Source organism: Gopherus evgoodei, chromosome 6 (genome assembly GCF_007399415.2).
Source record: "Gopherus evgoodei ecotype Sinaloan lineage chromosome 6, rGopEvg1_v1.p, whole genome shotgun sequence".
NCBI lineage: Eukaryota > Metazoa > Chordata > Testudines > Testudinidae > Gopherus > Gopherus evgoodei.
The window spans coordinates 36,858,049-36,875,156 of record NC_044327.1 but is presented as its reverse complement, the minus strand read 5'-3'; the positions used below and the strand labels follow the sequence as shown (position 1 = coordinate 36,875,156).

General features: G+C 37.8%; 1 protein-coding gene across 5 annotated transcripts in view; it reads right to left on the bottom strand.

The window, feature by feature from the left end:
- Positions 1 to 17,108, bottom strand: part of PRUNE2 (prune homolog 2 with BCH domain) — a 154,076-nt gene that overhangs the window by 31,839 nt on the left and 105,129 nt on the right. For all 5 annotated transcript variants that reach the window (XM_030567417.1, XM_030567418.1, XM_030567420.1 and 2 more), the window contains 2 exons: positions 5,828 to 5,907; positions 4,415 to 4,615 (listed from right to left, as the gene is read on the bottom strand). In XM_030567417.1, the coding sequence (XP_030423277.1) occupies positions 4,415 to 4,615; positions 5,828 to 5,907 (281 nt within the window). The remainder of the gene's footprint in view (positions 1 to 4,414; positions 4,616 to 5,827; positions 5,908 to 17,108) is intronic.

The window sequence follows — 17,108 nt, the reverse complement described above, 5'->3', positions numbered from 1 at the left end:
AGAACTTTATTTATAAAGAAAAAGTAAAAGAATCACACCTGCAAAATCAGGATGGAAGGTAACTTTACAGGGTAAATAAAAAGATTTAAAACACAAAGGATTCCCTTCTGGCTCAGCTTCACAGTTACAAAACAGGAATGAAATTACCTCTTTAGCATAGGGAAAATTCACAAGCTAAAACAAAAGATAACCTAATGCATTTCCTTGCCTACTTACAATTTCTGTAATTTTAGATTCATCATTCCAGGTATATTTTCAGGAGATGTTGCTTGGTCTCTCTCCATCCGGAGAGGGAACAAGAAAGAGAGCCACAAACAACCCCACTTCCCCCAGATCTGAAAGTATCTTCTTTTCTCTTGGTCCTTCTGGTTACGTGCCAGCTAGGTTATTTGCGCTTCTTAACCCCTTACAGGTAAAGCGATTTTGAACAGCTGCCAAGGAGGGATTTTTATGCTACCCTTCTTTCTATGTTTATGACAGAGGTAAATAAAATAATTTGATTCACACCCTATTTTCTCACTATACATAGCTTTGTAAAGACACGAATCCCCAAGGAAGATTTTCTTCCTACTCAGCCAGTCTGTTTTCTGATTTTAAGGAGTTTTTTTCACATGAGGTACATGAAGCACTTAAATCAACTTGAAGCTGGTTGTTTTTTTTTATTTTTTTGTTTTTGTTTTTTTGCTAATCTGAGTAATGGAATAAATTCCTTGAGCAAAGTTCTGTCAGTTCACATAGACATTTCAGGTCCAATCCAGGACATAACCCTCCAGGTATAAGAAATAAAAGGAACGGACACCTTTAACTCTTTAAGTTAATGGTACTTGGCAAATGGCTCATATTTAGTGAGTAAATGATGAACTGTCTGATTTAGAAAGTGACATTAAAAACATGGGGCCAAATTCAGACTTGGGGTAAATGGGAACAATTCCCATTGAAATCACTGCTATTTGCATCCAGCTGATTTCTCCCCGCCCCTTTTCTTATATTCAGAAATAATTAGCTTTCACGCAGTATTCAATATAGTCAAATTCTGAAAACTTCTCTGCAGAAACCAGGGATTTTTAAAATTTTTTTTAATTTTTTTTTACATTTCAACCATCTAGTCAGCTCATCATCACTTTCCACATCTGCCCATAACAAGCTCTTTCCTCTAACCAGAGGTGACATTAGAAATGCTTATGGATGGCTGAGTACACACAGTGATATCCTCTTTAGCAATAACAGCTTAAGCTGACATTACTGTTCCTTGCATGTTGAAATGATCATTCCAAGAACTTTTAATTTACAATGTCCTCTCTGGTAACAGAACATTTATATGCAAGGAAGAATTTAGTTTAAATGTATTAAAAAGTTGTCCTCTGTTGTTGATTGTGAATGTGTGGTCCCCACATAGAAACAAATTATAAATATTATTCATTTACACAAATTGTATATAAGGCCAGTTATGTACCAAAAAAGAATTAGCACAATAACCAGATCCCTCGCACCATCAGAACAGTTGAATTAAGCAATGCTATAAATTGTTTTACATAAGTAGTATGAGAGAGACAATAGTATCTGGGGCACTAGAATTAGATTCAGTTGATCATGGTTCAGTTACTTGGTTCTGCCATATGCAAGCTTATATGACCTTGGAAAAGTCCTTTCATCTCTGTGTCCTTTAGCTCCCTATATATGAAACAGGGCTAATATTACTTCTTTCATCCAACACTTTGTCTTGTCTATTTAGACTGTATAGTCTTCATTGCAGGGACTGCTGTGCCTAGCATATCAGAGCACAAGAATTGGTTGCAGCTTCTAGGCAATACTGTAACACAAATAACCATAACACATTCATTGTGAAACATGTTAAGTTTCACTGCTGACTTTCAGAATACTGCTGATCAATGCAACATGCACAGTAGATTTGTTCTGGTAAATGTCAAAGTCTGAACTGACTTTTATTCAGATATAATATCTGTCTAGAACTATATGAGCAGAACAAAAAACTCTCTGTCTCCTTATCTGATGACTATCAAGATTTGGCCAGGTGTTCACAGAAATTTTGTAACAGGGAGACTTTTTTCTGCTGTAATATGTCCCATAAGGACTTTCATTGTACCGTGTTTTTTCTTTGCAGGACTGCGATTACAGGTGCACATGCTTCATTAACTGCATATAGTTTTGCAGCATTTTTTCTAAAATGGGAAGAGAGATTAATATTAACTGATATTTTATTATAAAAACTTGCAGTCCAAATACTGACTCCAAACAATGATGTCCATTTATTTGCTAGCAACACAAAATCTAACTTGCTTTAACTTAATCAAGGAAGAATGCTGAATTCACTAGAACTCTACAGTCTATTGTAGACACTACATCCAGCTGGAGAAGCATTTCATATACAGAATTAAGGCTTTGGTTAAGTAAACGCATAGCATGTGCTTACGTTTGTAGTCGTCCCATTGACTCCAAGGTCCTAAATGCATTGTTGGATTAGGGTCTAATGGGTAATAATTTAAATGCCGAATCAGCTTTCATCTTAATAACATGTACAGTACTCTATAACATAATTAGGGCTAGATTAATCCATTGATACAGGATGGGGTAGTAGTTTGGCTCACCACACCAGATGGGGAAAACTGCTGTGGAGGGTTGGTGGTGTTTGCACTGACACCATCTCTCAGGGGAAAGACAGCTTTAATTTCTACCTGGAGCTCAACAGGACAGGAGCCCTGCCAGCACAGGTGCTTAGTCAATGCACTGAATCAAGACTTCCCCTTCTGTCCTGGGCCCTCCCGGTCAGTGACACCCTCTTTTGGAACTGCAATGGTGCTGTACATTCCATTGCTGGCACATACCAGAATATCCTTTACTGAAATTATCCCTTTATCTCTAAGAACACTGAGCTTTTCATATTTTTTTACGATGAGACCCTTATTTTTAAAAAGGCATGGAAAAGTGGGCTTGTACCAAAAGTAATAAGGATGGTCTTGTCTAGTAAGGCACTGCACGGGGACTTGGGAGACGTGTATTCAATTCCCAGCTCAACTGCAGACTCTGTGTGTGATCTTGGGCAAGTTACATAATTCACTTTACTTCTCAGTTCCTTCTCTGTAAAATGGGGATAATTCCCTAACTCACAGAGAAGTTGAGAGGATAAAATCCATTAATGATTGGTATCTCAGCTCCTCACATAGTGATGAGGACCAACTAAGTACCTAGAGAGAGTATTGCCCAAGAAATAAGTAAGCGTGATCCTGACAATAATTCTTTTGTAAGTCTCGCCTCTGTCTCCAGGAACACAATAAACAAATATGGAGAGAGAAAAAAATCACTAAACATGTAAAGGATAATGGAACCACGTGCAATAAGAAGCATTGCTTATTAAGAACTGATCTTGCCCAATAAATTCAAATGTTTTATTATTTAAAGAGAATTACTAAATTAATAACTAGTAAATGAATGAAAAGGAGTAGATAGAATAATTAGGATTTTAGTAAACCATTTACTACAGTATATCATGAAATTTCTCTCAATATTACTTCAAACCGACTTGGATGTGAACAGTCCCACAGTATAAAAACTGGCTGAAGGTGCACAAAGGGTTATGACAAAACATTAACTTTTGGTTGAGGAAGTTGTCTACTAGGTATTGCCAGGAAGTGTGTTAGATTGAGTTTTATGTAATATCTTCATTAATGATCTAGATTCTAGAAGAAGAGGTAAAGAGAACTTCTATGAAACACATAAATGTTGTTATCCCAAACACTGATGAGGACAAAGAGAACACAAAGGAACCTAGGGGGATGGACAGAAAATAACAAAATAAGATTCATCTTGCTAAAATGCAAGCTATGATATCAGCAAAAATAATCTGAAACAAAGATATTACCTGGGAAGGAGAAATCTGGAAATGAATAATGTCAAGAGAGACTTAGGATCAAATTTTCTAAACTGTCAATGTACTTCCTAGTTATGCAATATAAACATACTGAAAACCCAAGTAGTAATACCTATAACTGTACCTAACCCAGTACTGACTATCAAAGAACTGGTAAATCCTAAAATAAGCTCCTAACCAAAGAGGGATTTTTCTCAGGACAAGTCTCAAAGTAGTGCTGGGGAGTGAGAGGAGTCTGAATTTCTACATTTCTATGGCTAGCTGTTCTTACCTCCAGGATAATCAGCTAATCAATTAATCTAGCTCTCCGTGTGGCCCTAAAGAAGTAGACATCACTGATTGTTTTCCATGGGGAAGAGACAGAAATGGAAAATGGAACTATTTGGAAATCTTGCCTCCAGTCTGAAGTATTAGATTTACTTACACTACCTAAACCTTGACACACAAGAGACAGACCTAAGCCCATCTAAAGCAATGAGGAAAAGCCTACTTTATTTCTGGATAATGTCTTCCAGTCTAGTTCATTACCATTTCCAGTGTATTCAAAAGAATCTGCTTCATCAGGTGTGTCAAGGTCATCTACATTGATGTCAATTTCATCTGGCGTATCCAGATTATCATCAGAAAGGACAGACCCTTCACTTCGGTCCAAAGAAAGGTTGATGTTTGGAGCAGTGAGCTTTATTCTTCTGGGATGGGAACCATTAAGATCCAGGGAATTAGGTGGCTCTAAATAAATATGAAGAAAGAGAAGAGCATCTGTATCAGATAAAACTGCCCTATTGAATGCTTTTGAACAACGTCAAACACATTTAACAAAGAGATTTTCTATCAACCAGTCATTTAAAATTATATAATATATAAAATCAATTGTAAAAAAAAAAAGTTTATAAGACCCTAAAATAGAATTATGTCTTCAGAAATGTCAAATGTAGCTAGAAGCTCTACATTACATGAAGTCCCAGTGACCTCAGTGAGATACATATAGAAGCATCCAAGGACAGAATTTGGCCCTGTAAATTTAGTAAAAATTATCATTATATTTAAATAACAGATGAAGGACTTGTATTGCCATGTTCCAAACTCAAATAGTAACACCATTATTACTCATAATCACTTTCTCTTAAATTGTTCAAAATGGGATTTAGCTGCTTTGAAGACAGGCCTGAGCAAGAAAGTTCAGATCTGGTTCCCATCTTTTCCAAAATTCTGTAATATTTAGATACGGGTGCACTTTTTTCTTATTACAAAATTATGGGTCAAAAGCAAAGTTCAGATGTGCTTCTGAAAGTATATGTGGATCACACAGTTCATTTCAATGTTGATCCAAGGTACCTTTGACTCCAGAAAGAATGAATACACCTCTAGGTATCTATTGTAGTTTGTGTTTGGTATCACTCCCGTAGCATTATTTTGCAAATACGCTGCTCTGCGTTTTTTTCTGATTATATGTCAATTTCTCTACAGTAGTAGTTACAAATATGTAACATAACCTTGTTCCTCATAGCTGGGTGTAAATTAAGGTATTCTCAGTTAATGAAAATATAAATTGGCCATGGTTTCTTTCCTGCTATCGCATTTTACGCAATATTTTAAGTTCTTTTCTTTGGATTAGTGTATTTTAACACCTGAACTTACTTACCCCATTTAGACTGAAGTCAAATTTAGCATACTTAAGGCAGAGTACTTAATGCATTTAGTTCTTGTAATAATTAACAGACAGATAACAACAGAGGACCAGGGAAAATATGTGGCACATTGCTAATTATTATCATTTGTCAAGTGAAGTACAGAATTAACCAAATAAAGCAAACTTAACACTTTTTTTCCTAACATTGAAATGATGCCTTATCAGCATAGAAACAGCCTTCTCACTGAATAATTAAATGTCATGGAAATCAGACATAAATGAATGAATGAATGAATAAATGTTTCTCTTACCAGGCCTGATCTCTGTAGCATCAGGACTTAGTACACCCTCCTCAAAGGGGATGTCCATTCCCACATCCTCTGGTGCCAATCTGGGGGGGAGGGGGAAAAGGAAACACCTCAAATTGGCATGTTTTATGTGCAAGATGCCCAAGATCAAAAGATAATAATTTGATCTAATTTGGAGCACTTTCTTTCCTCAGACATGTCTAATTTTAATATTTGATTTGCAAACAGGCTACAGTAATAAAGAGGTGACCAAAATGTGGCTGATGGAACGTGTCTAGGTAGCTCTTAGTTACCCCTATTGTTGATATGGAGACGTGGCCCCTGGAGACTGTAAACTCCACCACATAATCACGCACTTGCGTTTGGATTAGGACACAGCATTGTGTAACCACACTTCAGCAGACTGCAGTTGTTTCCATTTTATGCAAATTAAGTGCAGCTCCTGGGCTTCTCGCAAGTTGCCAGTGCAGCATTAGGCAAGAAAGTTGCGGCTATCTTGAGCCACTGCCCCCAAATCACATATCACAGCAAGACTTCCAGAATAATCTAATTACCGTCATCACATTTGCTGTATATCAACATTAAGACTAAAAGAATATTAAATTATAAATATAAATATAAATATTATATTGATTTTATTCATATTTTAGGGCTATTTTTAGAGAAGGTTGAATATGCATGCGACTCAGCTAAAGTGTCTCATTCTGTTATGGACTTTCAGAAAGATATGTATAGGACTGAAAGAACTCAGAAGCACAAAAATAATATCCTGGAATTTTGTGACAGATTTTCTATGTTGCAAAAACTCCTACCAAATGTTTAACTTTCATATCAAGTAATATTAGAAAAATATTAGGGAACTATACTAATAAATATACCTAAAAATGAATATTAATTGGGATAATGTATAGCAAATACTGGTGGGAAATTCATTTTTTTTAAATAAATCATTTCAGCTGTGTTCATTCCCCTTTTGTATTCACTTTCTATAAAAAATTTACAAATAAGTTTGCTAGTAGGAATGTTCACAGAAACAGCAAATTTGAAATGAATGTGACGATATTAATTGAAAGTGAATTTCAGCTTCATAACTGTGACTATTTACACCATAAACCTTATTCTGAAAAGTTACATTAAATCAGTCAGAATAAACATACTGCGTGACCTCTGTGTCCTTTCCAAACAGCTCAGTTTTAAATTATGAGTACTGATTATGCAAAGCAATATTTGCAGGAAACCATTCATAGGAAATCCAGAGTGAAATATCTTCACATTAAAATTTAGTTGAATAACTTTAAAAAAGAAAAAAAAATTGTGGAAAACGTAATTTTGTTTGCAAATAGTTTGTGAACCAAAAAAAAAAGGCCATAATGCAATGGCTAAATACCTTTTTGAGAATAGGCAACCAACTCTTTATAAACATCCAACTGGAATGTTGTAAATAACTACTAATTAATTATTAAAAATAAATACAAGATCAAAGATGTTAATATAACAAGGGAATTTCTAATACCATCATCAGACTGGATCCTGCTTCCCTTGCTCACTCAAAAAAATGTCGTTGATTACAGTGTGAAATATGCGTTCTTATGGAAGGCAAGGACACACAAAACTCATAATATTCATGTAACTTTTAAACTTCATTATAGTGAATATGCAAATGCGTAGCCTCAGGCATATTCTTACAGTAGCAATTTAAATTAAAAAATAGTCTGACTTTTTTTGCTTTTTTTTAGCAGCAGAAAAATAATTTTGTTTTCACATTTGGATCACACAAAACTGGTTAAATGGATTTGTATGACGCTTCTCTCCTCCCCCCGCAAAATCACACTCTGGATCTGATTATTGGGCTGGGACTGGATATTCTAGTTATGGAGATATCATCTGCATCATCGTGAGATTATGACCATATGTAGAATGATGTTATAGCTTGTCCTGTCGAGATGGGAAGACCTGTTTTGATGGAGCCAGTTTCCTTTCAGTTGTATCTATAAGAGGCTCTGCTTATCCACTGAACAGCTCTGCCAATGGTTTAGGACAGGGGTAGGCACATGGCTCGCCAGAATAAGCACATCCCTTGGCCTGCACCGCTTCCCGCCGCCCCTATTGGCCTGGAGCAGCGAACTGCGGCTAGTGGGAGCTGCGATCGGCTGAACCTGCAGACACGGCAGGTAAACAAACTGGCCTGGCCCACCAGGGTGCTTACCCTGGCGAGCTGCGAGCCAAAGGTTGCCAATCCCTGGTTTAGGAGAATATTATAACAATTGACTGCCACCTAGATGTCTCCTGTACATATTATCATCATCACAGGGCACCAAGGGAAACAATCTTGGAATTAAGAATTGACAAAGAAGGAGGTTAAAATAATGGTTGTGGAAAAGAGAGTATGAGGCAGAACAGTTGCAGTATAGAAAATTTTAACATTCCTATGCTGGAGCTGTGATAAGGGCAAAGTACTAAGTATTTTTCTCTAATATATCTTCAGCAGAGTCTCATCCAGCAGACTCATGTGAACTGATGGGGAGCCTAATTAATCCAACTTGCCTTAGTTCTTTGTTACAGCTTTCCTGGCTGTACATTCTTTCTATATACTTTGCTGGAAAAAAAAAAATCCTATCTGGCTGTTTGGCCAGCACCCTGTGAGCAGTGTCAGAGCATGACCTTCTTTGGTTATTTATTATTATTATGTATTTATCGTATGACGGTAGTGTATAGAGACCCCAACCAACATTTGGGCCCCATTGTGCTAAACACTATGCAAACACACAGTAAGAGACAGTCCCTGCCCTGAACAACTTACAATCTAAATAGACATGCCAGACAAAGGGTGAGAGAAGGGAACTATTACCTTCAGTTTACAGATAGGGAACTGAGACACAGAATGTTTAAGGGCCCGATCCAAAGCTCAATGATGTCAATAGAAAAATTCCACTGATTTCAATGGGCCTTGGAACAGGCCTTAAGTGACTTGCACAAGGTCACAGAGGAAGACTGCGGCATAGGAAGGAATTGAGCCCCAAAGTCCTGATTCCAGTCCAATTATTTTACCATAAGACTAGCTTTCCTCTGACAGAGTGTCACCCAGCTCCCTTCAGTGAGCTCTTAGAATTGGTGGCCTGTACTATCTCCCTAGATATCAATCAGCTGGGCAAACCTATGCCCATGAAGGAACATCAGAGGAGGCACTTTATTATCTAGCCTCATGCAACAATGCTATGTCTAGATTCTGCATGGGCCAGAGCTAGGTGGGCAAGATTTCATTTTAGGATTCCATCTCTGCTTTTGTGACTATGGAGCCTGGGAATTGTCTAGAGGACCAAAGGCTTGTACATTCTGGATTACGCTAGGGCAGGCCTTCTCCCTAAATGAAATGCTTTGTCATCGCTTCACTAGATTTACTGCACAATGAATTTCTCATGCAAAGTTGAATAACTTGAGTACTGAAAAAAGAATTGTTTTAATTACTTAATTTCATCTACAAAACACACCACTTTGGAACATGTCTGGTGGTTGTCAAAGAGGCTTTGTATTTTTCTTTCTTGTTTTGGACAACAGTAGAATAAATGAAAAAGTCACATCAAAGCATCCTGCTAATGGATAAAATAAATGGCATTACATTGTCTGTAAGTGTTAACACTAAATAGTAGAATCAAAATAAATGTTATCTGTGCACAGAAGCTCTACAGAAAACTGACACTTTGAATGTCATCACTGTTTCCTTACAAAATGTAAATAACTGATTAAAGATTTAACTGCTTTGACCAATACATAGTAAAATTCTGTTATTAAAACTAACTCATCCTTTTAAACTAACATGAAATGAAGCCTGAGTTTTATAATGACATTTAGATATCCCAGTAAAACTAAATAAGATATTGTATGCAGACATCAGAAGGGGGAAGTGAACATATTTGTGAATATATTCGCTTTAGTGTCCACATTCAGGTTTTATTTAAAATGTGTTTTATTAACATTTTAAAATATAGGTGCCTAAATCGAAGCATGAGAACTGCAGGAGTTCGGCACTTCTGAAAATCAGGCCACTTATTTAGGTGTCTAACTATAGGCACAAGTTTGAAAAGGTTGGCAATATGAACAGACGTGTTTTCTTGATATTGTAAAAATGTTGCTAAAATAGGGTTTGGTTTTAAATTTAAATTTTCCTTATTGTTCTGTGAAACAGAAAAATATTCTGTCATTGCATAAGTATCAGAAAGCAACAGTCAGCACAAAGTGATTATAAAGAGAAGTGAAACTGACTAGGTAATATTTATTCCTTATAATGCGCAAAAAGCAAAAATAAAACAGGCAACATAAATGGAGAACAGTAAATTTAAAAAATACTTTGTTTCATAATCTCAAGTGTAAAGATACATTTAAAATTAGTTTTATCCCAATTGTGTCCATTTTAATTACAAATTTTCTGTAGCAAAACAAAAGACCAACCTAAGATACTATTGTAAGCTCTTTGAGGGAGGGACCATCTTTTTTATCTGTGTTTGTTCCACGCTGAGAGCAATGGGGTCCTGGTCTCTGATTGGTTTCCTAGGCGCTACCACTATTAAAATAATATCTAAAAGAGCAATTTTCTGAAATGAATTAAACTGAGTTAATAATTTATTATTAATGGCCTGTTAAAGTTTTACACCCCAAGCGTGAATTGAATCTCCATTGCAGTGCAGCTTCCCTTACCCTTATAAACTACATCCTCTTCAGAGGTTGAACTAGCTCATTGATTTCAATAGTAGTGATATTCAAGTAATTGAGAACAGAATTTGGCCAAGAATCGCTAAGCTCAATTTGACGGAACAGCATTTTTTATGTAATTAATATACAATATTCAACATCAGATATTTGTTGTGTGACAGCTGTAGAAGCAAGAGGGGACCCTTCTCCAGATGGAAACTTGACAGATTTGGGACACTGCAGGTATGTAAAAAAATAATTTAAAATAAACAGCCTTGTTGACATAAGATCATCTCCTGCATTTCAAATCAAAGCGAGGCACACATTATGGCCTTATAGCAAAGCTGAATATAAATATCTAGGCAGTTTTTGCTGAGATAATGCTTATTTTTTCAGTGTCAAGTTCGCGTTTCTACGCAATAAACAATGAACAGCACTTGAGAAAAATATGTCCTGAGAATGGTAATATTTTTAGAGTCCTTTTATATGCCCTAGACCAGTGGTGGGCAAACTTTTTGGCCTGAGGGCCACATGGGGTTGCAAAACTGTATGGAGGGCCAGGTAGGGAAGGCTGTGCCTCCCCAAACAGTCTGGTCCCCACCCACTCTCACTTCCTGTCCCCTGACTACTCCCCTCAGAATCTCCAACCCATCCAACTGCCCCTTTCTCGGGCCTCCTGACCCTAACCACTCCCCCAGGACCGATTCCCTATCCAACTCCCCCTGCTCCCTGTCCACTGGCTGCCCCAACCTGTATCCAGATCCCACCCCCTGACAGGCCCTCCGGGACGCCCATGCTTATCCAACTCCCCCTGCTCCCCATCCCGACCACCCCCCAGAATCTCCACTCCATCCAACCACACTACTCCCTGTCCCCTGACTGCCCCCCCGGGACCTCCTGCCCTTTATCCAATCCCCTGGCCCCGACCCCCTTACCATGCTGCTCAGAGCAGCATGTCTGGCAGCTGCACCGCACAGCTGGAGCCAGACATGCTGCCGCACTGCCCTACAGGAGCACGCAGCCCTGCTGCCCAGAGCACTGCCCGCAAGCGACGTAACTGCGGGGCAGGGTGGACAGCAAGAGAGGGGCCAGGGGACTAGCCTCCCTGACCAGGAGCTCAAGGGCCGGGCAGGATGGTCCCGCCGGCCGGATGTGGCCCGTGGGCCATAGTTTGCCCACCTCTGCCCTAGACTGACCGTCCAAGCATGTCATGCTGGAAACATGAGCTCTAATATGGTCAGTAAAAATAAAGTTTTTACAAAATGAAGACATGATTAATATGTATTTACTTATAAATTAATATGCAAAGCAGACATTTAAAAAAAATAGACGGGAACTAGTCTTAGTTACTCTCAAATGACTATTGTTTTCACTTCCCCTTTCACAGCCAGAGTGGGTAAAAACCTGGTGGACTGGGGGAAGGGCATGGAATGGAGAAATACTGCTTCTACTGTATTGTACACTTCTTCCTCAAACTCCTCAGCAGGGCAGAAATGGGCACGGTGGGAACATGTTGGCTCTCTGCAGCACTATCACCCCAAATCTTGCAGGATTTTTGTAAAACCTGATGTTCTCTGAATTAACAGACTTGGGTTCCTCCTCCGTGTTCTGAAGGGAATTCTGGACACAGCAGATAATAGAAAAATCCTTGGCAGAGCGTAGGCTGGAAGCCCACTTACAGGCACTGGGCCTCCACAAATGTAAACAGAATACTCTGGTAATGCAGGAACTACAGTGGGCAAACCCTTGCCCCTCCTTCACCCACAGAGGGAAGCATTAGTACATCGGAAACCCCTTATGTCCATGCTTGAAGAATTTCCTAGCACACAAGATGATGGTGACCACAATATTAGGAAAAGCGAGAATACCTTTTCTTTCCAGTGAATGCTCCTTGCTGAAGGACTACTCAGTGGCATTAGAGGCTCCATTATAGTCATGCACAATTTAGTAGATTAATAAAAAGATGTTTTCTCCTGAAGCTGAGGTCAAAGTAAATTAAACTCTTTGTGTCCTAAATGACTTCTTTTGTGCGGTACACAGACCAGTCATTCAAGGATCAGCTGCATTAGGAGTCAGATTACAGGACACTAGCTTTGACACATAAGGCCTGCAGACTTGCACAAAAGTAAGTCCAAAAAAGTGTATTTCTTAAAGGTAGTTCAGAGCCAGATATCAGATTTGTATGAGAGGGGATAAGGGTGGGGAAAGCTGACTCGCAGCTGAACTCTTTTACATTCCCTTGTTATGGTTTAGTCAGCCACACATCTGATGAAACATCCTCTAGATCAGTGGTGGGCAACCTGCAGCCCATCAGGGTAATCCGCTGGCAGGCTACCAGGCAGTTTGTTTACATTTTCATGGCCACCCACAGGTCCCAGTGGCCACAGTTTCCCATTCCCAGCCAATGGGAGCTGCAGGAAGCAGTGTGGGCCTTTGACCCTCCTGTTTTCTGTGGCTACATCACGTTTAGGCTGGAGAAGGCCCCTAGGCCCCACATATCTTACATACTTTCCCCATCTGCGCTCAGAAAATACATTTTTTTTTAAACTCTAGAGGCACTAAGTTCAGGGTTTTATAAAGTGCTCAAAGAAAGGTAAATGCAAAGAATGTCACGCCCATAATCACAGAACAATTCTGCTTATCCATGTTTGTTTTAAAAAATAATAATGATAAGACTGGAGACCACGTACAAAGAGAATGCTATTCAGAAAGGAGACTGGAAAATTAGCCATATTCAAAACAAACAAGCTTCTCAAATTTCATAGATAGCCCAGGTGCACCATGGCCTTGCAATTAACAAGAGGTTTGGTTAGTGCTTGTTTTCTCACTGATTCTCAATGAAAGACAGAGCTTTTTGAGGGAGAGTGGGTTCATTGTGAGATGGCTCAATAGATATAAAAATAATGTTAGGGGATTTGAGATCCTCCCTCTATTGCCTCTGCCTGGTGGATTAAAAACAAAAACAAAACAAAACAAAACAAAACACAGTACAGAATTTATTCTCTATTGCTTCTTATCCCAATTTCAGATACAAGTCACATAAAAATCAGGGAAGGAAAAGTAGGAAAACATGGTATTGGACATCATAATGCAATATGGTTTTCATTCTTGTTTCTTCCTCCCTTATAAAAATCCTTCCTTGTGTTCCTTCTTCACAAAAAAATTATTTCCTCTCTGCAAGGAACCAAAGTAGCACTCCCTTTCTGCTCAACATGTGTTCTCTTTCCCCCTCCACTTGTAATCTGTTCTTTCTTGCCTACCCTTCTCTTTCCCTTCCTAGAGTTCGATTGTGCAGAGCTCATTTCTGCTGATCCAGCAAAAGCACTTACGCATGTTCTAAACTTGACTTCAGTTAAACTACTTTCATGCTTAAAGTTCAGCATGGATTTAGCATGCTCAGTACCATGTGGGATCCAGCCCTCAGCTCTTTCACCTTACCATTACCAGCACTAATCTACAGCCACGCCTGAACTATTCAATGCTGGCCCAAGGTCTTCCTTCCCCTTCTTGAGTACTTACTCCGGACCAACTAAAATCTGGCCCTCTGTCTGAATGAGCCAAATTAATATGACAACAGAATGGAAGTTAATGGAATTACACAGGGGATGAATTTGGCAAAATACCTTTGCTTAATTGCTAATGATATTTCTCTTCCATTTACAATTCTATGCTACAAAATAAGACATCTTTTTCATCTTAAGGCACATGGATCCAAAATAATCCCTTCAGATAACACACATGGGGTAACTCTCACTAGTTTCAATGGGGGGAGGGTCATATACCCCTTTCTAATGTTGTACCTGCTTTAACTCTTCCTTTAGCATTCAGGTAACACAACTGCAGAACCCATCATTACTGCAGATCAAACTCTTGTCAGACATATATTTTTTAGAATTAGAAACTGTTTGGCAGTTTTGCTTTTATTCCAAAAAGAAAAGGCCTTTCTGCTTTCTTTTTATTAAAAAAAATGACTACATGTTTACGTGATTATATTGTGATGTCCTGTAACTAGAGTTCTTTCCCTATCTGGAAAGAAAACTGAATGCCAGGGCCTTTCTCTATCAATATTTCTCATGAGAAATATTACCATAAATATCAATGTTCTAGGGTCATCCACCATTCTTGGGCTACTTTCTCAAAATTACAACAGAAAAGATTAAAAATATAGTCAGTTGGTGGTGCATTCTGAATGGGAAACTGTTCTTCTGGTTACAGATGTGAACTAGATAACTGTTACAAATGAGATGGGTTATTTCAAGTGACATATTAAGCTACAAGAACTAATAGGAAAGTACATTAATTGTATGTGTGTGCTTTTGCCTTTTGAAGCTGATCATCTAACATGGGCAAGTGGAAGGGATTTGCAGGCTCAGCCAGAAACATGCTATGCAGACAATATCAAACAACCACAACAGAAAACAGGAGATTCAGGAAATACAGTATCATTATACACAATTAGGAAGGGAGAAAATGATAGAGTATTAGGCCATAAGCTCCCACTCCAAAAAATATATATAAAAGTTGTCAGTAAGTACTCAGCTAGAAAGAGAAATATAAACCATAAGTAAGACCCATTAGCCCAAGCCAATCAAGGGACAGAGAAAATATACTGACATGAAAATCTTCAAAATAACTTCCTAGAACCACTTCCTAACTACAACATTTCTGTGCTACAAATCTGTAAGCAGGAAATTTCTACAGCTTGTTTTTAAAAGAGGCTTTAGGAAGGGATTCTTAGGTTGGTAAACTGAAGATCCCCAAAATACAGTACAATATTTAACAAATCAAAGTAACATGTATTGCGCAGCTTGGATTCAATGGGGGAAGGACATTACAGTTCAAGTGGACTTTTTAGTGGTTCCCTATCTCACCTATATCTTCATACCAAAAAAAAAAAAAAAAAAAAAAAAAATGAACAGCCTAGAGAGAATTCATATCTGGACATCTGAGATTAAGAAAAAGATGCCATTACTTTTACCCACAATGGTGTAACAGATCCTGTAGTATAATCATATTACATGCAAGTGACTAGTGTAAGCTGATTAATTATTTCTAATTAAGATCTCCAAATTAAGAAGAAATAGGTCCACAGTTGATTTAGTCATGTACTACAGAATATGTCCACATGGTTACTAAATTTAATTCTTGGGAAGTAATAAAATTAAGGTAGAAAAATCTAAATCCTAAATGTTGGAATTTATTCATTGCTAAAAAACATTGACTCATCTTTCTAGTTACACCTATACAATATTGGACAATGGGTCTCTGAGCCATATATTTTAATAACCATATTATAATACACAGTGCAATGTGCTGTGCAAAAATTAACTAATTGTTTTTCACAACACTGCTGCACAAAAAGTATGCAAGTGCCATTATTCCCATTTTATAGATGGAGATACTGAGATAGAGAAGTTAGGTGACTTACCAGAGCCCTTAGAGGTAGGTAGTCATTTTCAGAACTAGGATTCAAACTCCTGACCTCCTAGACCCCTGTCCTGTATGCCTCACATCTAAAAGTTGTTTGACAGTGAACATTAAAGCTGGTTGAAATTTTCTGAATTTCAATTCTTTTAGTCAATTTTTCACTGACATTTCAAAGTTAGATCAGAAAAGTGATTGGTTTTGTTGTAAAAATTTTCCCCTAAAAATGCATCACATTGTCCAACTAGATATAAGCTAGATGGCTGAAATTTTCTGAATTTCAAAATTTCAGTGAAAAATTTTGTTGAAACTTTAATTTTGACAAAAAGAGATGGAATGTTCACAAAAGAAATCTTGAAGTAGTTTTCCTATTTTTTCAATTAGCTTTAGTATTTGTACTGTTTATCTTATTTTTGTCTGTTTTTGCCATAATAGGAGAAGCTGAAAATTTGCAGGAAAGTGTATGTTGTGCTCCACACAAGGACTTTCAATATGCTTGGCACTATGAGAATTCCCCTTCACCTATTCCTATAAGACTAAAATTTCTTTAAATAGTTTTGATGAAGAAATTCACAATGGCCTTGACAATTTTAAAATGCAACTAGTGTTATTCCTGTACAACTGATCTGTTTGTCTCTGCAACTTTGTTGGCTTTCTCCAGTGTTATTTTTTGTTAATTAAATCTTTTTTTGTTTTTCATTGTCTACCTTTTGCACTGCTTAACACATTTGCCTCTCTTGGTAGTGATGTCTACCACTGTCCTCTATTGGATGGAATCAGATCTGTCAACAGTGGGTCAAAGGTCCTATTCTACTAACAAATACACCGTCTTTTTTCTCAAAAAAGATTCCTCTTTAACACAAGTGATAGAGACTCTGGGGCCTGATTTTCAGAGGTGTTAAGCATCCACAACTCTAGCTGAAATCAATAGACACTGCAGATACTCAGCACTTCTGCAAATCAGTTTATCAGAACACTGGGATCTGAATTCAGTTCCTTTGTTGCTGCCAAGTCAGAATTGGCACGATTATTGATACTTTTAAAGGAGTATGTGCATACAAATTTCTTATGCTACAGATGCCTTCTGATTGTCACCATATCTGTCTTCCTGTGGCATTTGTTTTTACCTTTTTTCCTATGTATTATTTCTACACTGTGCAACTGCACCTCTAGT